The sequence below is a fragment of the Hemitrygon akajei genome, chromosome 3 (assembly GCF_048418815.1).
Source record: "Hemitrygon akajei chromosome 3, sHemAka1.3, whole genome shotgun sequence".
Taxonomy (NCBI): Eukaryota; Metazoa; Chordata; class Chondrichthyes; order Myliobatiformes; family Dasyatidae; genus Hemitrygon; species Hemitrygon akajei.
In genome coordinates, this window is record NC_133126.1 from 141,024,847 (window position 1) to 141,048,478 (window position 23,632).

General features: G+C 37.3%; 1 protein-coding gene across 4 annotated transcripts in view; it reads right to left on the reverse strand.

The window, feature by feature from the left end:
* The window catches only part of pax3b (paired box 3b), a 92,364-nt gene that overhangs the window by 47,777 nt on the left and 20,955 nt on the right, over positions 1 to 23,632 (reverse strand). For 3 of the 4 annotated variants that reach the window (XM_073040937.1, XM_073040936.1, XM_073040938.1), the window contains exon 5: positions 644 to 843. In XM_073040937.1, coding sequence (XP_072897038.1) covers positions 644 to 843 — 200 coding nt within the window. Of the gene's footprint in view, positions 1 to 643; positions 844 to 12,796; positions 15,781 to 23,632 lie in introns of those variants that run through there. The other variant, XM_073040939.1, reaches the window with a different exon arrangement.

Here is a 23,632-nt window from a genome sequence, read left to right on the forward strand (position 1 = left end):
ACTTCTAGTATTTCAGATAATGTTCATCTTCTACTAGTACAGTACATCTTCCAGATATACCACCTGCATCGTCTTTAAGCTGGCACCATCTCCAATTGTATTATTCAACCACATTTCAGACTTCCCCTTTCATTCCCTTTGGCTCTAACCTCCATTTCCTTCAGCTAACTTTTTTCCACTTCAACTTACACTAAAAACACATTCAAGTTCTAATTCCTTTCCCAGCTCTGATGAAAGCTCATTGAACTGAAACATTAACGTTGTTTCTCTCCAGGTTTGTTCTCTGGTCCCCAAACAAAACACAGAATATGCTGCAAATGATCAGAAGCTCGTATTGTATTAGCAGAAATAAAATGAGATAACTTTTTTGACAAAGGGCCACCAGCCGGAAACATTAACTATTTCTTTTTTCACAGATGTGGTCTGACCTAGTGTTTTCTCAATTCATTTCAAATTTCCAGTATCTCCAATTTTTTTTTGCTTTTGGGTGTAGTTATCAAAACTGCAACTGACCACTCAATTTACTGATTTAGTTAACAACAAGAATAGTTTATAATAAACATATTTTTGAAATATTGGAAATAATAGAATTTTGTATTAATAACATACAAATTCAATGTCAAGAAACAAGTTCTGCTGTTACCTGTACTCGTGCCTCTGTAAGCTTTGCTCTCTGCGCAAGTTCCTCGCGAGTGTAGATGTCTGGGTAGTGAGTTCTCTCAAATGCTCTCTCCAATTCCTCCAGCTGTTCTGCTGTAAATGTTGTGCGGCTACGTCGCTGTTTCCTTTTTAGAGGCAGGTCTGGTTCTGAGTCAATATCTGATGCTTCATCTGAATTATTTGCTGTAGGAAGAGTTTTAAGTTCGTTATTTGCATTTTACTGCATCGTCACAGTAGTAAGCATAGTAGCAATCTTGCTGAAGCTGGTTTTGCTTGTATGCATACAGCTCTTATAAATGAACTTGTATGCAGTGCAGTGAAAAATTCAGATGTGTTTATATCATGTTTTTATTGACCTTGGAACATCCCAAAGCATATTCCAAACTTTAAATATGTTTTAACTAGAGACACTATCATCATGTTTATAACCAGGAGTTAGGTTTGCAAGATCCCAAGTGGGGAAGTATAATCGTAATAAGTCCATTTATTTTCAGTAATATTGATAAACGCATAAATATTGATCAAGACATAGTGGGAAAATTCACCTACTTTTCTCAGATTTATAGCAAGGAATTGTATCTCATTCACCTGAAGGAGCAGACAGAGTCAGTTTCTGTCTAACTCAGTTAACAACACGCAGCTACATTATTTGATCAAGTTTTTGCAGATGGACCAGATTCTTCAATTTTCCAATTTGAAAGCAAAAACAAACGCTGAAGTTTTACATATTCTAGGAATATAGGGAAATACCGTACTGGTTCTACACTTGACTGTAGCCTTGTCAACTGAAAACCATATTTTTATGTAAGGGTTAAAAGGTTTAGGTGTTAACAATTTTATGCAAACTCACTAGAAAATTTATTACTTAGAATAGATATTGGATTACTTCGGTCCTCTGCAATCCATGCCCTAGTTTAAATAAATATCCTCTGCATGTACGAAGAGAAGCTAAGCATTCCAGTCTGAATATTACTTGCCATGATGATATTTCTATCAACAGAGATCAATGCCAGGATCGCACAATCTGTGAATTTCATCACTCAGTGAAAAGGAAGGAAAAGAAAGTCTTGCTGGAATTTATTTTCACTGTCAAAATTGAATAAAATAACAGAATATACAACACAGAAACAGGTAACTCAGCCCAACCAATTTAGGCTATCACTCAAGTTCCACTCCTGCATACTTGCATCCATCCTGTTCTAATTCTGTCAAAGTAATGCTCTGCTCCCTTCTCCCTCATGCACATCTAGTGCCTGCTTCAACTTTGAGTAATAAGTTCCATATTCACATGATGCTCCAAGTGAGGAAGCATCTGCTGATTTCCTTGAATTGATTTCTTAGTGGCTATATATTTCTGTTCAACTCCTGCTTTGTTCTCATTCAAAAATGGAGAACTCTCTTGTCTACTCCTTGCGTAATTTTAAAATGCTTTATTAATTTAATGATCAGCCTTCACATTTCAAGAACAAATCATAGTTTCTTCATCTTTTCCGGACACACATTTTCTCTCATTACTGGTATCATCCTGTACTTTTGTACTACACTTTCTACTACCTCTGTATACATATTTTATGTATTATGTCAATTTCAATTATGCAGAATAGTCCAATCATGGTCTAACCAAGGTTCTGTATTTGTTTTCTGTCTCATTAGAAAGTAACCGTATTGTATGCTTTTTTGTAACATTAATTTCCAATGCTAATGCTAATAGTGTACTCCCTCTTTACTCCATTTAATTTCTTATTTTCCCTGTAATAGGTGATCTTTTTATTTGCCATACAAATTGCTCACACCTATCTGCTGAAATTCAATTGTCAAATATATTCCCATACTACTTCATTAATGTTGCTTCACAGTTTGTTGAGTTCTACTCATTATTGAGTACTTCACACCTTCTATTTGCTATCATCTGCAAATTTAGATTTTGTTTTTGCTGACAAATTCTAACCCAATAATGTAACTTGTGGAACAGTAGTGTTGCTGCCTGACCTGCTGAGTTCCTCCAGCATTCTGTGTGTGTCGCTTTGGATTTCCAGCATCTGCAGGCTTACTCATGTTTATGATTTGCTGTTCCATTGCGACGTCTCTTCAAGCAATGCCTACCCTGAAGAAGTTTAAATCTTCTCTTCAACAGGAGTACAGTGAAACCCTCTCTCACTGCTCCCCTTCTATGATCTCTGCTTCCCTCCAACTCTTCGAACATGTACTCACCCAGACCCACTACCACAGCCATGTATCCTTCCTGGGAGCTTGTCCTCACCACGATCTTGTTTCACATAGCTTGTTCTCCAGCTATTTACCATTCCCACCCACCTGGCTTCATCTTCCAGCTAGCCTCCTTCCCCTCCCCCACCTCAACTTTTTATTTTGGCATCTCTCCTTTTCCTTTCCAGTCCTGAAGAAAGGTCTTGATCTGAAATGTCAACTGTTTATTCATTGCCATAGATGCTGCCTGATTCGCTGAGTTCCTCCAGAATTCTGTGAATGTTGGTTCCTTGTCAAACCATCAGTTTCTACCTTCTGTCAGTCCACTAGCCTCATGATATTAGGAACATTTTTTTTTTAATAGCTCAGCACTTCATTTTACCTCCCGCTAAAGACTTTGTACAAAATTTCAGCTTTACATACAGACCATGAAAAAAGGTATTTGGAATTTTATTCAGATGATCTTAGAGAGAGATATATTTATTGAATAAATTTGAAATTATCATCTACTTTCCGTCATCCAAATAGAATATCATTCAAGAAAGCCTTGTAAGTGGCTTTAACAATGGCTCCAACATAACATCTGTATCTTAGTGAAACTGAAAGGACATTTCCTGTTTTACATCTATCCCACCAATTCAATTTCATTTGTGCAGAGTGCAGTCATAATCTCTAAATGTTTGTTAATCTACATTTATAACTTCGGAGAAAACAATATCGACTTTGGAGAAAATTCAGCATAAGAGCCCGTAAATTAGAATCCACAAGCTTTTCATGCTGTTTCACTTCTGCAGCGGAAATACTTCAGGTCCAGGAGCTTGGCTGGACTTGAAGTTGCTTGCTTTGGCATATTTCTTTGCATGTAAATATATACCTACCAACAGTTTGTGCATGTCTGATGGAGTAACATCTGGCACTTTAAACTGGGATCTATGTATGCAAGATCCATGCCTAAGAAACTAAAATATGCTAATGTCACCACCTTTAAGCTGACCGTATCTACTAATTCCCGTCCTGGGTCCAGTACATAAGTGCCATTACAAAGAAAGCACAGCAGCACTTCAACATTCTTAGAAGTTTGTGAAGATTCAGCATGTCATCCAAAACTTTGATAAACTTCAATAGATGCATGGTGGAGAGTATACTGACTGGTTGCATCATGACCTGGTACGGAAACACCAATGCCCTTGAACAGAAGAACCTACAAAAAGCAGTGGATACAGCCAAGCCCATTACAGGTAATGCCCTCCCCATCACTGAACACATCCACATGGAGTGCTGTCACAAGAAAGCAGCATTTGGCATCAAGGAGTCCCACCATCCGGGCCTTGTTCTCTTCGCACTGCTGCCATCAAGGAGGATACAAGTCCCACACCACCATGCTCATGAACAGTTATTACCCCTCAAGCAACAGGCTCCTGAACCAGAATGGATAACTTCACTTACAGTACCCCAAAACTGAACCGACTCCACAACCTATTATTTCACTTTCAAGAACTCTACAACTCCTGTTCTCAATATTTATTACTTGCTTGTTTCTTATTATTTTGGGTTTCTTTGGTATTTGCAATTTGTTGTTTTTTGCACATTGGTTGTTTGAGAATCCTTTTTGTGTGCAATTTTTCATTGATTCTATTATGTTTCTTTGTATTTACCATGATCCCTGCAAGAAAATTTATTTCAAGGTGCTATATGGAAACATGTACTACCTTGAGATTGCCTTCCACCGCCCTCCACTTCCTCTGCACCAAGCCCAAGTTCACCATCAAACCTGCTGGAGTAGTGTCACACACTCAGCAGGTCAGGTCAGGCAGCTTTTATGGAAAAGAGTAAACAGTTGACATTTCAGGCTGAGACCCTGCACCAGGACTGGAAAAAGATGAGAAGTCAGAGCAAGAAGTTGGGGGAGGGAGGAAGAAGTACAAGGTGGCAGGTGACAGGTGAAACCGGGAGATGGGGAGGGGTGAAGTAAAGAGCTGGGAAGTTGATTGGTGGAAAAGATAAAGGGCTGGAGAAGAGGAATCTGATAGGCGAGGATAGAAGACCATGGAAGAAAGGGAAGGGGGAAGAGCACCAGAGGGAGGTGATGGGCAAGTAAGGAGATAAAGTGAGAGAGGGAAACAGGAAAGGGAAATGGTGAAGGGGCGTGTAATTACCAGGAGTTCAAGGAATCGATATTCATGCCATCAGGTTGGAGGCTACCCAGGCAGAATATAAGGTCTTGCTCCTGCAAACTGAGTGTGGCCTCATTGTGGCAGTAGATATGTCGAATGAGTGTGGGAAGTGGAATGAAATGGGTGGCCACCAGGAGATCCTGATTTTTCTGGTGGACAGAGCATTAGCACTTGGCGAAGTGGTCTCCCAATCTATGTCGGATCTCACCAATATGCAGGACGCCACATCGGGAGCACTGGTACAGTAGATAATCCCAACAGACTCACAAGTGTAGTGTTGTTTCACCTGGAAGGTCTGCTTAGGGCCCTAAAATGTAGTGAGGGAGGAGGTGTACAAGCAGGTATGGCACTTGTTCCACTTGCAAGGATAAGGACCGGGAAGGAGATCAGTGGGGAGGGATGAATGGACAAGGGAGTTGCATAGGGAGCTATCCCTGTGGGAAATGGAAAGTGGGGAGTCTTGCGTTTGTGCTGTGTAGTGTGGTGGACAGACCTCTACCTTGCTAAGGCCAGGTGGCAAAACTCAGACATCATCTCCTACTTACTCCTTGAAAAGGATTCCAGTCCGGACCATCAGCCCACTGTCTCCAGTACTGTCATTGATCTCATCAAATCTGGAGATCTCTCATCCACTGCCACCAAACTCACAGTTCCCTTGCACTGCACTGCTCATTTCTAACCTCTACCCAAGAACCAGAAGCCTGACTGTCCAGGTAGGCCAATTGTCTCTGCCTGCTCCTGCCCTATTGAACTTGTGTTTGCATACCTTGAATCCATTCTATCCAGCTAGATCTGCCTGTTCGTTGGCTATGTGGAACAGTTCACCTTCCAAGCCTTCCCTGTTAATGCTCCCCAGATCTTTCTGCACTACATTGATGACTGCATTGGTGCTGTTTCATGTACCAAAGCTGAGCTCATCAATTTCCTTAACTTTGCCTCGAACTTCCACCCTGTCCTTAAATCCATTTGGTCCACTTCTGACACCTCTTTCCCCTTTCTCGATCTCTGTGTCTCCATCCCTGAAGACAAACTGTTAACCAACATCTTTTATAAACCTACCAGTTCCTAAGGCTATCTTGACAAATCTCTTCCCACCCTGTAAAACTGCTATTCCTTTTTCTCAGTTCCTTCATCATCTCCACTGTATCTGTTCCCAGGATGAGGCTTTCCTCTCCAGGACATCAAAGTGGTCCTCCTTCTTCAAAGAATGGGGTTTCCCATTCTTCCTCCACCTGCCCTCACCCGCCTCTCCTCCGTCTCTCAGATATCCATGTTCACCCCAACTTTGTGCTGCCTTAGGAGAGATAGAGTTTTACTTATCCTCAGCTACCAACCCTTTGAGCCTTTGCATCCTACACATATTCTCCACAACTTCTGCCATCTTCAGTGGATCCCACAACAAAACACATTCTTTACCACCTCCCAGTTCTCTGCTTTCTGCAGGGATTGCTCTCTCCATGGTACCCTTCTCTAGTCATCCTTCCCACTAATCCCTCTTCTGGCATCTATCCATGCTAGCGACAGAAATGCTCCTCCTGCCCACACACCTCCATTCAAAGAACCAAACCATATCCAGTGCTCCTGATGTGGCCTCCTCTACATTGGTGAGATCTGATGTAAATTGGGGGTCCGCTTTGTCGAGCAGCTCCGTTTCATCTTCAAAATTTCCCAGGGGCCAATCATTTTAGCTCCGATTACCATTCCCATTCCAACATGTCAGTCCATGGCCTCCTCTTCTGCCACAAAACACCACTCTCAGGGTAAAGGAGCAACACCTTGTATTCCATCTAGGTAGCCTCCAACCTGATGATATGAACATCGATTTCTCTTTTCAGTAATTTTCTTTACAACTGTAGAGCTGTGATGCATAGAGATAGTGAGGCAGAAGCTGGTGGGACTGAGTTATCTCCCTATTTAAGCTGGAGGAAGCTACCACCATGTGCATCTCAGAAGCTGGTAGCTCACCATCAGAATGTTGACCAAAGTATGCTAATTCTGTAACATACCGAGGAGAAAAGCTTGCTGCTTAGCATATCACACCATCATTCCACTGGGCACTGCTGTGTCCCCAATGATTAGCAGTCTGCTTGGCCCAAAGGCACACATTTGATCTTGAATGCTTTAAGGGATGGAAACCATTGGATCTGTAAGCCACAGAGAAGATTACTGTCTAATATCTCTCCTGCACTGCCCTCAGAAGCAGTCTATGCTCTGGATGTAATAGAGATAGACTTCAAGTTATCATTTCATTCACAGTCTTGTTCACTGAACACATTATTTACTGTAGGTAGGATTGTCTAGTATTAGTTCCAGAGTACACAACTCCAAAGCCATAGAGGGTCTTTTTGTCAACCCCTGTCTAGATAATGGCACAGTGTCATACTATTCCTAGACCTCCTTTGTCTAAACGTTTTAGCATCTTTACTGATGCCATCACTTTGGTTTTTCCATATCCCTATGGCCAGAATAAGTTATTGAGTTGCTGCACAGGTATGTGACCTAGCCATACTTTAAGGACTTATTGGGGCAGAGTGGCATTAGCGTCAGACCTTTACACCTGAGTAAGTCTCCTGTGTGGCTTTATTCTCCATGTCTTTTTGCTTATTGTCTTCCCCATTGCAATCTTCATCATTATTAGTATTGCTTTCTTTTCTGTTAAATCTTTTATGCATTTGCACGCGAAGAGATCGCCCACTAAAAGAAAAGTATCACAGAAGCTTAGAAAGAAGAAGACAGATGAAGCTGTAGAAGCTTATTCCAGTCCTGTCCAGATGTAATGATATTTCTGTAACATTTCCCTTCAATTTCACCAATAGCTTCATATAAGTATCACCACTGCTGAGCATGGGGTATTGGAGCCTTATAAAATCACAAAGTATTCAAAACACGCTTTTTAAATATGGATATTGCTGTAATACTAGGGAAAAAGCCATTTTACTGCAAATTTTCAAAAATAAACAAACTTTAAATTATAATCTTATTTTTGATAGATGTTGAGGTTAAATATGTGAGGTCTCAGTACTAAACAGATCAGCACATAAAGCAATCAAACTTAGAACATTTTGATGTGGGCTATGGGATCACGAATGGTGCCACAAAAATGCAAGTCTGTTTACTTTCATTTTATCATGCTATGAGGGGTGATTGATAGGTTTGTGGCCTAAGGTAGAAGGAGTCAATTTTAGAAAACCTAACACATTTATTTTTCAACATAGTCTCCTCCTACATTTACGCACTTAGTCCAGCCATCGTGGAGCATACAGATCTTGGACCTCCAGAAAGAGTCCACGGCAGGGGTGATTGATAAGTTTGTGGCCTAAGGTAGAAGGAGATGAGATGAGTTATTAACTTCAAACTTTCTGCATAATCACTCAAAGAGTTGACCTGCATGTGTATGTAACGAGAGCTGTATAACTCATCTCCTTCTACCTTAGGCCACGAATTTATCAATCAACCATCTGTGGACAATTTCTGGAGGTCCAAAATCTGTATGCTCCATGACTGCTGGACTAAGTGTGTAAACGTAGGAGAGGACTATGTTGAAAAATAAATATGCTAGGTTTTCTAAAATCGACTCCTTCTACCTTAGACCACGAATCTATCAATCACCCCTCATATAACCGGGCACTGGTTGACATCATAGCTTCTTCTACTATATAATGACTTTCTTTGTGTGGTTCCACTTGGAGATATAACTTAAAAATGGTTTAGAATTGCATATGAACAATCCATCATGGTAGCAGGAAAGGCAATTCACTGTGCCAAAAATTGTCCTGCTTACCTGCTGCGATTCAATCAGTCACTAAAATCTTTATTGTTTTTTTGGTCTTTTTTAATATAGGCAGCCGTCAACAAGTGCACCCACTCAGAATTACTAACTCAAACTGGAAATACAAATATTCTGACCCTGTGCTGCAAGGCAGGAATGGTTTTGGAGAGGATCAAAAGATGAACTTCTTGCTGCTAGTCACAGTAGGCTTGTTTGTATTGAAAATCTGTAAATTTAGTCAGGGAATGCTATTCTAATATGGAACAGAAGATTTTAAACATTCACCATAATGAAACAAATTGGATAAAGGCATTCACCATCAGTGAACTGTAAATAAAGGGGAATTTTATTGGATGTAAGCAATGAATACAACAAGAGGATTATCTTTGAATGGATGGTATACATCAATATAGAGTGGAGTTTCACTGTAAGTAATAACTTTACTCAAAGGAAGATTCACCATAACTCTGAACTCATTTACAGTTTCTCTCTAGGCATGCACTTACAGTATAATAAATTACTACTGCATAAAATGTTCATTTACAGTGAAGTTCATTCACCAACTACTAATATATTTAGTATTAGCTTTCAGAAAGTCTTCTGACACAGACAGTTTATACAGTAGACAGATTTGTTATAAATGGGAAAGTTGCACAGGGAATTTACTGTAAATTGACAATTCCTGCAGGGGGTTCACTGTAAATAGACACTCATTACAAAGTGAATTCATTGTGAATGGGCACATTATATAGCCCAAAGATTCACTAATTCAATGTCATACATAGGATACACTATGAAAGACTATTTTATTTTAGGGTGATTCACAGTAAATGGATACTTCTTACATGGAAACATCCAGTAAATTCTTGAGTCATGCAGGGAGACCATCATAAGCATACCATTTATACACACTTATATACTGTAAATGGACCACTTATACAGGGAGAAGATCCCTTTTAATAGGATGCTTCATGGAGCAGAGGTTTACTGCAAATGAACAGTCACTACAAAGCAAACTCACTGCTAAGTAGACGTTCAATACAGCAGGGTAGTTCACTGACTCTACAAAGTGTCTGTAGGGGATTCATGGTCAGTGATCACTCTAAATTCAAAGTAAACTGATGCTTTACACAGAGATTCACTGTAAATAGACACTTTTATGCAGGAAAGGTCATTGGATAGAGATACTTAATACAGCAGGGAGTCTCCCTATAAATGAGCACTTATGTAAATTAACACTTACGGGAAGAGATTCAATCTGAATCACAATTAATGCAGGGTGATTCTGTATAATTAGGCACTGCAGGTTAATTAATTGTAGATGGCCACTTTCTTGAACATGACCATCTCAAAATCTTTTCTTTCCTGATTTTAAATGCTTCAATTCTACATGTCTTTCAAATTAATCTATGTTCAACTTTTCCATTTATATCATCCACATTAATAACCATAATTTTAGTTATTTCATTTTAATACGTGTGTGCCTTGCAATTTCCCATAATTCAATTCCTTCTTTGCACTAAGAATGTCGAAGTATTTATCTGAGGGTATCCAAATTCAGAATCTAGATTTTTTAAATTGTCAAAATCCTCTCAGTAATTGTATCCAGTGCCTGAGTTATTTGAGTAATCAAGAAATACACAGATAACACCAGAGTGATTTCTTTAAAAAAAAAAGGAGACTCAAAGGCCAACTTCTGCTTTTACCATTGAAGACCCCACAGATAAACATTTTAAAAATGCTGGATCTCTACTTGCTCTACCAACTGTACCAATGGATTCAGACAGCCAGCAATTTATTAATGAGATAAAGAGGCTGAGTTCAATCACAGTGAACACTCAGATTAATTTGAATTACTGAATTCATACCTGAAGAACATATTCTATTCATTAGGTTATGGCTCTACCCTTTCAGTAACTGTGTATTTCACAATGAGAGAAATTCCTTTGGGAAGTACAGCCGTATATCTTCGTCTTTAGTGTTCAACATCAATTCTGGCTCTTTGACGGTATAAATTATTAGCAATGTGATTAAAACATTTTAATCACAGGGTACACAAGTAAGTGGTTTCCTCTAATAAATTATCTCAAGGACCATGGAGACTCATTAATAACCAATATGTTTGGGGAAAGTCTCAATGGAGACAATACCTAGAAATCCAGGCCTTGATTCTGTTTCAAGTTGTTTAATCTGCACAATTAATTTCTCTTTCGTAGAAATAAATGGGGGTTATTTACAACAAGCAAGTGCGTCTTTTATTCATTTGAATCATGCAAATGTGAATATACAAAATGTGGAAAATATAATTATGCATTAGAGCACTGAAAGAAAACGTTCATTTTTAACTGCACACCAACTGAAAAAAATTGGTACTTCTTTAACTTCTTCCTGCAGTAACAAACCCTAAACAGTTCCAAAATGGAATTACTAGTCAAATTAAATATATTCTATTGAATATATATTTCTAAACTATGATTGCACAAAACACAGGAAGATCCATTGGATTAAGCATGCATTTGCTGGCCTTCAAGTGGTCTATCCAATTAAATATCACTATCTTGATATTTTGAACACTTCACAACTTTACCATTTTGATATTTATCCAAATAGCTATGAAAAGATCTGCTTCTTTTCATGCAGTACATTCTAGATTGCAACACCTTTCTGTGTAAAAAAAAACCTTCTTAATGTCACAAACTGACATGACAAGTCAAAATCTTTCTGTGTTGTTTATAACCCTTCCGTTATAAAGAATGGCTGATTCTCATATACTCTATCACAACCACTCATTTTTTTTTGAGACTGTCAAAACCTTTCCTAACAATTTTAGCACCAAAGAAAACAACCTCAATTTTTCCAGTCCCTCCAAATAATTGAGGTTTCTCATTCCTGGTATGATTCCATTAAAAGAAAAAAGAAAACAATTTGAAACTGAAATATTAACTCATTCTTTTGCCACAGATGTTGAGTGACTTGCTGAGTCTTTCCGGCATTTTTTTTCTTCACATTTTCAGTATCTGTGGTATTTTGCTTTTGGGTTTCCATTCCATCAACTCCTAATAATAGAGTGATAAAGCACAGAAACAGGCCTTGGATTCATTCAGTCCTCACAACCGTCAACCAGCCATTTATATTAATCCCATTTTACTCAGCTCACATTCTCATCATCTCCCTCCAAATTCTTCACTCACCTACATACTTGGAGCACTTTACACTTGAGACATAACCTACCAATCGGCCCAACTTTGGGATGTGTGAGGAAACCAGAGCACATGAAGGAAACTCACAGACAAAGAGGGAGAATATGAAAACTCTGCACTGTATTGAATCTAAGTTTCTACTGCTGAGATGCAGTGGCCTTATTTGGCTGTACCACAGTGCCACCCTTGCTCTTCTTCAAACTTCCCACCGTCTTGATCCTTCCTAAAGAATGGTGTCCAAAATTAAGCACTCATCTCATTTTCTCAAGTCGTTATAATTGTTATGAAATTGTTCAAATTAATTATGTAAGCAGGATCATAACAAATTTGACAGAATTTCAATGAACTCTACCCGATCAGATCCTTTAAATTGAACCAAGAGCAGTTTGGTGGAACTTGATTAGCCCTGGTGTCGGGGACATTGTCAGGAGCTGCAGCAGAGAATGGAGGTATCAGAGGATGTAGAGACATCATCCATAGGAGGATATACTTTCAAATGGTAGGGCTGATGGATCAGACATGTGATCAGGTCCAGTGAACTGGTCAGACATGCATCTGCATTGGAGTCTATTGATCAGGAGCCCAGAAGTAATTATTAGTCAGGTGGGGGTGAGTAAGTGATCAAGGTGGGCAAGAGAATAAAACAAACTAAATTTGTTGATGTCTCATAAGCAAGCTCCCTGGCAGAGAAAGATTAGCATGCATTCCCCCCCCACCCCCACCGCCACCACTGATCCCTTTATGAAATACTAAAGAAGTCCTCAGCTCTTAGCTTAAGGCTTGATTTAATGTGAACGGGAATTAACTTTGCAAAATCGGGTATGCCATTTGTAACCGTGTTTTTCCTGATATCTTCTCTATGGATATGTGTTGGATTTGTAGAGCGAACGCTGCGTGAATTTCCAGTAAGACGCAAACTACTTAACCTGCTCGCAATCAAAGTTTAAGATAGATTTCATTTAGGTGGTCACAACTACACCTTGAGTATAGTGAACCTGTCTATTCTTTTCAGCAGATATGGCCAACCATTTGAAGGTAAATATAACAAATGGATATATATATTAAAGGATCTGAACTATAAGGACTGCGTATCATGGCTAAAGATGACCTGTGGAGACAATCTTTTGAGATTTAGAATTAGTATAAGCTGCAACTTTTCAGGGGATGAATGTTGTTGGAAAAATATTGCCCAACCAGTAAACAACTTGTTTTGTTTTTCCTTTTTATTAAAGTCAATGGGAAATATCACTGTACTTTGCAGTTAATTCCTAAATGTTTACAATGTTGTTATCTCACTGAAACTGAAAATGACCCCTAAATGTGTTTGAAATTGCTTCAAACACTGAAACGAGAGACAGAATTGAGGACATTAGAGAACTAGAAGGATTAGAAAGTAATAAGTTTAGATAACATCAGAGTAAAATATTCAAAGAAGCCATGGAGATGATAATAATGAATTATTTAACAAGGTATTTGAAGGAAAGAGTAAATAAGATTGTGCATTTTCAAAACCAGTCAGATGAACTTCACACTCTTTTCCTATTCTATACATCTCCATATTCTATTATTATTATTGCAGTTTTCATTTATTTAGCATTAATGATCTCCTGTGATTTCATCTCTCAGATTCAGGAGGTGCATAGAATTGACTTTAAACCAAACTTCATTTTAAAGAATCTTCCTTCAAATTTGAAACATTTTTGAAAATAATTTCAAATGTGAACTATTTAACTCGAACTTGTAGCAGTTCTCACAATGATTTTTTTTTTGGTTCTTATAGACTCTATAAGAGCTTTGATGTTGCATCATTACAGTGGAAATCTCTTTATTATCATTGGCAAATTCCTAATTTTTGCAATCACCTGTAATTTGAGAAGCGGTAGCTTTATCACCTTTGGTACTTAAGTAACAAAAAATGCACAATTTTAAAATATGAATAAAATACTAATCTATTTCACTGGAATACAATTACAAAAGCTCCTTTTATTACCCTGTTCTCTTTATTGAATTTTGCTGATTGTAATAATTCAGCAAATTACTTGCTAAATTACTTGTTCATTTATTAAAGTGGCACCTGTGGTTATAATATAACTCTTTTATAATCCTGCTACAGCTACATATTTTATAATTTTGTTTTTCATAATCCTGCTCGGGCTCTCAGATCTTCTGCTGGCCTCTTAAATTTAAATATCTCCCTCAAAGGATAATTGATAGGTTAGCTTTTTTTGAACTACACTTCTAAACCGTGGAATTCAAAAGCTAAAACTATAAGGGATGCAGACTCAGTTGACACTTTTAAACACCAGCTCAAAGCCTATTTATTTAACCTTGCTTTTAACTAACAACTTTTTGTCTTTTATTTTCATGTTTGCATTTTTCCCATTGTAAAGCACTTTGAACTACATCATCTGTATGAAGAATGCTCTATAAATAAGTTATTATTATTAGTAGTAGTATTATCACAGGAAATAAAGAGTGCATTGATGAATATTAATAATTTCCTCACATTTTCAAATTCATTTCCTCTAAATCAGCTCTCCTTATGTCATAAAAAATCATAACAATGAAAATGCAAGTATAAAATTTCTACATTTAATAACTGGGTAATGAAAATCCAACTTGTGTTATATGTCCCTTTTTAGCAAAATCCCCCGTGTGCTAGTTTTGTTTGCGGATCACAGCAATACGCCCCGAAATGAGGGCATCCAAACTGATTCCATCTTCTTTTAATGATTACAAGATCAATGATGTACGCAGTCACTACTCTGCTGACAACTTCTGGTAACTTATTCCCTCCAAAATGTGACGTCTAACTGGCCAGTAAGAAATTCAACATACTTGGATAATAAATTCCCCAGCTAAAAGAGTTATTATTTCTTTACTTGTAGTCAGTCTATCTGAGACTATGAACTAATGCACATAATAAGTTCTGACCAGTGATACTAGCAATTTTTTGAAGAGCTACAAAGAAAATATGTACATCATACCAACAAACTATGAAAACCTTAATGAGTCATGTATATTATGTATTTTCAGACATGTATTCTCTAGAACACAAACAGTTATGCAACACTGGGAAAGAGCAGGAGGCAATTAACATTCTGTGGTCTTGTAAGCATTCATTTTTGTATCTTTTCTTATATTGTAACTGATCTCAGTTGCTGCTGGCATTTTGTATTTATCGCGGTTATGTTTATGAGAGCCAGCAGCAACTAAGGACAGAAGGCATCAATGAACATCCTATGCCCATTCCATGAGTGCAAAACGTAGGCTGCTCAAAAATAAATAATTGTCATTATAAATTTAGAAGCAAATTTTGACAAATTTTATTGGTGCTCTGATTTCACGTCAAGTATAACCGTTATCTAACTGACAATAGTTTAACCTCTGCATTTTACCACATAAATCTGCAAATTAGAGTGAACACAGGGTTCCTAATCAGAATTTTATTGAATGGTCTAGCTGTAGTCAAATGCTAAGTTTAAATAAGGCTGTAATCTCTATTCAGTGTCAGAAAATAAACACATTACACATCGGGAAATTGCAAATGAATTTTTTTTCACTTCATAAGCTAAAACTGAATATAATTAACAATGAACATTATAGACGAGAAATTCCAGCAGCAGCTTGGGATCAGTTCAAATGTAAGAAAAGATACAATCAAAAGAACGCTAAGAAGCCATTTATGTATCCATGACATTCTTCCTCGGTGTGGTTTGATGTGGCCTCTGCTGCTTTTGTCTGGAAAGAGCTCTGGCAAGGAGTAATGAAACTGGGAGAAAGTAGGAAAGACAGCAATTAGCAAAGGGATCAGGAACTGGAAAGCAATAACACTCTATGGGATTACAAATTCTTCACTATAGGAACAAATGAAAAAGGGAGGGAAGCCATAAGCACCACAACTGGATATGCCATGAAGTTTAATTAAACAAGGAATTAGGAATTAAAAGCAGCTCTTTCTACTCTGACCTTTACTGTGACTTCAGGAAATATTTGGCTTTGTTAAAGCAGTGATATATGAACACTTCAACCAATTTCATAAGGAACTGAACACAGCATGACATTTTGGTTCATGACATTTTAGTGAGATTTCTTTCTCTTTACACCAATTGTGCAATTATGGAAGTGTAGTTGTTGATGGAGAGTTGAAAAATACATAAGCAGTCGTGCTTGAAATATAAATTTATGGGTTAGCTCCTATTTTGTATGGTTGAAGATAAATTTCTGCAGCAGAGTGTTTTAGCTGATGACCAAAATAAATGTTTTTCTGACGCAAAGTATTGCTTCTGCAAATACTAATAGGGCTGAAAGCATTTTAATTATTTTAACTATTACTTCATAGCATTTGACAATAGAAAATAAAAAGTCTTGAGATCTCTTTGATAAACCTTACAAATTGTTAAAGGAGTAAATACGGTAAATACATTGACTACTTGTTCTAAATTATTATTCTGCTAGTGTGAAATAGTACCGGTGATGGACAATTACTCAGCTTACAATTTTGCCACTGCATTCTATTACATTAATCAAAAAAATCTGCAGATGCTGCAAATCTAAAATGCAAGCAGGCTGCATAAAGTTTAGGAAAGAAGGAGTTAACGTTTAAGACCGTAACAATTGGGAGCAGAATTATGCCATTTGGGCCATCAAATCTGCCCTGCCATTTGATCGTGGCTGATTTATTTCCCTCTCAATCCCATTTTCTTGCCATCTCCCAACCCTTACTAATCAAGAACTTATTAGCCCCACCTTTAAATGTACCCAGTAAGATTAAAGGTTAAAAATCTTTCATCAGAACTTAAAAAAAGAGGGGGAAAAAACACAGAGAAAACAAGTTAGTTTTGGAGAGTCAAAAATAAAAGTAAAACTGAAAATCTAAAATAAAACAGAAAATGTTCTTAATACTCGATAGGTCAGTCCAAATCTGTGGGAAGAGAAAGAAGGTTTAACTGGCTTCTGATGCAGAGTGTTCACCTGAAACATTGAATCTGCGTCTCTTCCCACAGATGCAGTATGGCCAGCTGAGTATTTCAGCCATTTTCTGACTTTACATTCCTTTTGGGAGATCATCTCATTCTGCATTTCACATTTGAATGAATACAAAGTTGTTTCCTCTCTTTCCATTTCTGAGATAGGGCCCTGGACCTGAACTGGTAGCTTTATTTCTCCTTCTGCAGATATTGCATGACCGGCTGAGTGTTTCCAGCATTTTCTGCTATTCTTTCGAATTTCCATCAGCTGCTGTTATTTTGACTTTCATGTTTTTCTTAAACTTTCACACCTATAAGGTCATCTTTAACTACTTCTACTTCCAAAATTCAGAAACATTTAAAGACTATTCAAAGATATATGAATATAAAAATAAAATGTATTTAAAATAAATTTAATTGAAAATATTGAAATATTAACAAATAATTTTAAAATGGATATAAATCACTATTTTCACAATGAGTCTCTGACATCCCTCCCCATTAAAATGAATAGGGTCACCACTGCCACATCCACTCTCCTTAGCATGAAGCTGAGAATAAGATGTGATGCCCATCTTTCTTCAGTGATTCAATGTTCCATGCCTGGGTTCAATGGTGAGTCCAGCAGCAAAGCAGAGACCCAAGTGCACAGGCAATTGACTCCAGTTCATTCAGGCTTCTGCCCTTTCACTGCTTAGAAAAAAACAGGAGTTGACCTCAGAGCCCCAGTTATCTGCCCAGATACCTACCATCTCCAGCCCTCAACCTTTAATTGCCCATCCAATCACTGATTGACTGTCTGGCCATCCACCATCTTTAATCTATGATTCCCATGTCACTAGACTCCACCTCCATTTGCACGTCAGAAATCGCAGAGAATGTATTCACCTGGAACAAAGCTCATTGTCTAATGACATGGACTATCTATCGCAGACATCTCAAAACACTGCAGGACACCACCAGCACTGTTTTGTTGCAATTCTCCACATTGACCTTCACCGGGAGCATACAGAGCAAAGGATAGAAGGAATGCAGCATCTACTTGTCCACCAGCTCCATCATGCACCTCTTGCTCCCATTTTGACCTTATCATTGACTTCATAATCCATACAATGTTGTGGAAATAAGTTAATCTCAACTACAACCACAATACAACAAAGATCACAAAGCTTTGTGCTTGACATATTTTGTTTGTGGAGTGGCCTCAGGTAAACCTTTATATTGGGCTACTCTTAAAGTTAGGCCACACCACTGAGCAGAGCTGTACCCCAGTCAATTTCCAGCAGGCAATCAAGTTTAGAGCAGTGATAAAAGTTGACTTGCAGCGCTCTGAAATTGTGCCAATATTGATCAACTGAATTTAGTTCATTCCACAGATGACACATCACTGCCCGGACCCTTTCTTTGCCCCTATTTCATTATATAATACGTTCTATGGTCAAGTCACATTACTTTTCCAGGAAGTTTCAACAGAGCTTCACAAATAGAAGATAAATAACAAAATGTGCAGCTGTTGCACAATTCAAATGTTTTGACTGCACCCCCAGGTATTAAAGCAACAGAGACAATTTCCATATGAAGCAACATTTGGTTTACTGGTTATATGCCTTCCTCTCAATCAGAAGGTGTGGGTTTGGAAAGTTGCTGCAGTTACAGCAAATGGCTCTGAATTCTGTGTTGACATCCAGAAGGATATTCATATCCAATTGGTCTGATTGCCTCTTCTCCAGCTCTCTAGCCCAACCACCTTACATTCTAGACTAGGATGGTTACAGCCTTGACAGCCAAGGTCTGGCAAGACTATTAATCACCCTGTGAATCTTTCCACTACTCCCCATTATTGCCCAAGGGTGATAGATTAAAAAAAGCAACATTGTCTGTACTTCCACAGCTGCTATGGCTTTCAGCAAAAATGTTAATAAAAAATAATCCTTGAAAGGCGCAGTGGGCTTGTGGAAGAAGATGCTCACTGAAAGAAGATGTATAATTTAAAAGCATAAGAAAATTTCACTCATAGACCAGACTTTTTTTTATTTTGAATTAAATACTCTATTAACCTAGACAGCCACACCATGGGGCAAAAAGTTGTTTCCGAAGAGATCCATCAATCATATTCATTGTGCTTTGTGCATCTATTTCCCTTTGTCCTGTTCCATTTGTGAATCTTTATCAAAAAAAGCTAAAAATTAAAAGATTTTATTAGCCCATAATAAAGCTAATTCAGATAAATCCTTAAACAAAATTCCAACATGTTAAAGGTAGTATAATCTTTCCAGCTGAATGTACTGAAAAAAGAATTGCAGTCTGCCAAAAGCCACCTGTTCCCTAAACTAAACCAAACTTCTCATTCTAAAGAACTAGAACTATCATTTTTACTTGCCTGAAAACTAGGCATGCTTTAGTAATTCTGATACCCTATCACTGGATCAGAGTTAATGACAAATGACACTTTCCTCTTTGTGGTTCTCAGGATTTTTGTTGACATATTTGGCTCCTTTTGTTGGGGCCTAAGAAGTGGCCTATGGCAGAAGCCTATTCTGCCAATTTCCACGCTCCATCTGTGGTATACATCAACAGGCCCTTCCTCACAGTAAGCATTCTGACACCTGCCTGGCACAAAGAGACACTTAAGAGGAATGGAGTAGAACAGTTGAGGACTGGAGTAGGAAACTCAGCAGGGGTTAATCCAGTTCCCTCTGTTTTAGCATCCCATAGCACCTGGAGGTACTCATGTTGTACAACGTTTCCATGTATTTGTTTTAACATAAAAAGTTGTTTTATCAGCAGTAAAATTTGATTTAGTGTGCTGTTGCAAACAATGCATATATCATGCAAAAAGTATTGTTTTGAGAATTTAGATAATCCATAACGTGTAATAAAGCAATAGCTTACACTTTCTGTCACTGAGAGTTTAACTATTTTGATTTTATAGAGGGAAGAGTGGCAGTTTGATAAAATCAATTGATGTGCCTTTGAGCTTTTTAAACTAGTTTGTCTTCACTGAAGATACATTTAATTTCTGCCATCCCCCGACCAACTTCCACTTCTTCCATTTTCCTGACTCTCAGCTCCACAGCAAGGGGTCATTAATAACAAAATAAGCCCTTGACAGTTCCGTGCTAACCAAAATGGTACAAATAAACTCTGACATCCAAGAAGTCCCACAGTGGTTTTGCTGTGGGTGGAGAATCAGATTAAATATGAATATAGTAAACAGCAGGAGACAAGTTCATAAGGTCTAAAGTCAACTAGGAGCCCCCCTCGAGCTTTTTGCATTATTACCACATCTAGGTTGATGTTTAACTCAGAACAAACATTGTTTAAATCAACTTCAATTATTAAATCCAAATCCAAAAGAATATCCCTAATTTAAACTGGACTTATGAAACACTGCTTTTGTGCTGTCTGTTTCAATTGGAATGCTGGCTGTAGGTTTTTATAGTTTAAAAGATCCAATATTTTACTCAATGTTGGTTCTAAATAGAAAAGCTTCAATGGCTTTATATATTGTGGTTACCCTTTCTGAAACCTTAAAAGCATGGTAGCATTTTGTGTGATATTCTTGCTGCTGTATTTTGACAGCAGTTGATTTTTTAAAGTCCATGCAGTTAATAATATACAAGAATATAACAGCCCAATGACTTGGCTTTTCACAATTCAGCACCCATTCTATTCAAATCTTGATATCTCCCAGTGTCCTTGAATTAAGATGTATAGAAATTTCTGAAGGCAAACTTAGGAGGAATATAAAATTATTTTGTCAAGATCTGAGGTGTATTCAATAAGTTCTGGGTTAGATTGTTTGTGGAAAACATTGCAAACCAAGTTTTAAGATGTTTTTTACCAGATATAGAAACATCGGCCGGAACATATTCGAGTTAAACAAAGTGCCAAGAATACTTGGGAGTATCTTTGTGGAGGAAATCTCATACAGTTCATACAGTTACAAACAGTTGCTTGCATTGTGAGGAATAGTCCTGGTAAATGAAATACTGAAGATAAAGGCAGCAGTCATCTTCGTTTATATAACTATCAAGCACGAGGCCTTTACAGACCATATGTGCTCCAAGCACAGTTGCTATCATAGACCAGCCACAGAGTCTTTTGGGAGCTGTTAATGAACTGGGTAATTGAGCTGTCGACATGTGTTACCAAAACAAAACAAAAGGGAAAAAAGACAAATGAACAATTTATTTGCGGATCAGACCAGTTTAGCTTCTCAGCAAATAGAACAAAGTGATTGACTGAGTACATATAACAGTACATTGAAGTAAAGCAGATGTACTCATGGCAATGATGTGGCAACGGCTTCTGGCCCATCTGTGCCTATCATTTACTAAAAATATTAATTTTACACCTGCCTAAGTTGTCTTAAAAATTGATAAGTCCTACTTAAAATCATTTCATAAATATTGTGGCATAAACTATTTATTAAAACTTTGATGTCTCCACCCCCTGCTGTACATAAGTTAAGAAGAACATAATGAAGTCATTTCACTTTATTTAATGCTATCTGCTCACTATTTAATAATATGTTTAGTTTAGAGTTAAACTCATTTAGATTAATTAAAATGTAAATAAACATCTGGAGCAAAACAACAGGAGCATATTGGCCAAGGATGAACTTTGTCACTTATTAACCCCTTCATTGCTAAAAGAAATGCTATCTGAATTTCCCCAGTTTAATTAGTATAATATAATTTGTTAATAACTGAAGAAATACTACTACCACTCTCCAATTTTTAGTTAGTAAATATATTGTTTTTCAATAAATCTACTCCAATTGCTACAATTACACATATTATAATATTTAAAACTAAATTGCTTCAGAAGGTTGAAAAATTACATTGGGTTTCAGAATAATAAAACATTGAAATTTACATCATTTAGCAGTGTGTTAAAAGAAGTTGACTATTGGCCTATTATTCTTAGTAAGTTATTACCCTCCATTAAGAACAGATTTACTTTTGAAGTCATTTAGTCATTATTGCCAAAATATTACAAGAAGACCATGAAACAATGCTGTAAATTATGAAGTTTATTGAAGAATATCTAATGGTTAAAATCTACATTCACTGCTTACAGTTGAAAAAAATAGGCATTTAGAAAGCATGATTCCTAATGGATATGATCACAGCAACAATCACCGTCACATGTGGAGATGGGACACATGTTTCACTGGTGTGAAACCAGGAACAAATTTCCAATTGGCACCACCCCAGGAAAGTTTGTTTATGTCATGCCAGAGAGCAGGACAATTAGAAAAAGCCATGTTGAAAAGCATAAAATGGACATTTTTATGGCCACTAGGGGCCATATGAAAGTTGAATTTTAATTACGTAACTCATGCAAAATTGATACTTCTAATGATACGTAGAATTTTGTTTTACCCTGATACCAATTCCTTCCTTTTTGCCCTTGTTATTTGATTTTGTATTCTGATGTGAGTTAATGAACCGTGAAAACATTTACTTTTTAAACGTAGGAGCACTGAATATTTCTCTTGCTGTGGAAACTGCAAATCCACCATGAAAGTTCTCTATGCTGGCCTGGGGTGCTAACATCAAGTCAGCCTCCCCACAGTTTGTTCGCCATAACTATGGAAATAATTGTGTTGTGATTCACACTCTTTTTCTCACATAAATCTGGTTATTGAATGTTATAACCATTGATTGTAATTACAAACACCTCACTGCATATATTTCAGGGATTACACTTTTCACTGCCAGTCAAAAGTAAATGATCAGTTAATTGAAACTCAAACTGAGAAACATTGGTAGAAATTGACCTTATGATAAACTTTGACCTGGCAATATGCTACAAGCATGCCTTCCAAAGTTGTGCTGTTAGATTCCCTGCCACCAAGTTATATGAGCAACTTGTTTTACTTGAGTAGAAAATTTAAACACAAGATCGTTTCACTATCGGTCTGACATTTTAGTGTTATTTATCTATTTAGTAGGGTTCTGTGTGATATTAAAAGCACTGTTCTTAGTGCACAAAAGACTCTGAAGCTAATAGGTTTTGTTTTTAATATTTTAGTTATATATTGCTAATAGTCTTAATGGACATTTTAAATGGATCTCTACAGACTTAATATGAATGAATGCTTATGGTATGTAGTTCTTTCTTTTACCTCCTATCATTTCTTTCTGCTTTTGGTCACTTGAGAGGAAAATTTAAGCAGAAGCACAGTGGATCCCTTAATCCAATTTCTTCATCTTTGTCTTCAGGGTGATTAACTCATCCAAATTCATATTCCCAGACAGACATTTTATTTGAGGAGATTTTCAAAATCCATTGTACAGTTATTGGCTAATATTATTTGTTGGAGGACATGCTTTCAAGTTATTTGCAAAGGTGTACAGGCTAAAATAACTTATGTCACATGACCACAAGAGGGCAATGGTCAAGAATCTCTTTTCAGTGACTCAGTCAGTGCTTCTTTTCTTTTATATTTGAACAGGTCAGCAATTGCCAACTATAAACAAAGAGTTCATTCAGGCATTTGGATTCACAGTTTATGGTAAAGCACTCCTACAACTCTACATAGTTAATCCAATATCCATATTTCAGTAATGTGGGGAAAAGGATATGGCACAATCATTGGGATTCTTTGTATAAATTGATATGGGAATCAACATATACATCAAT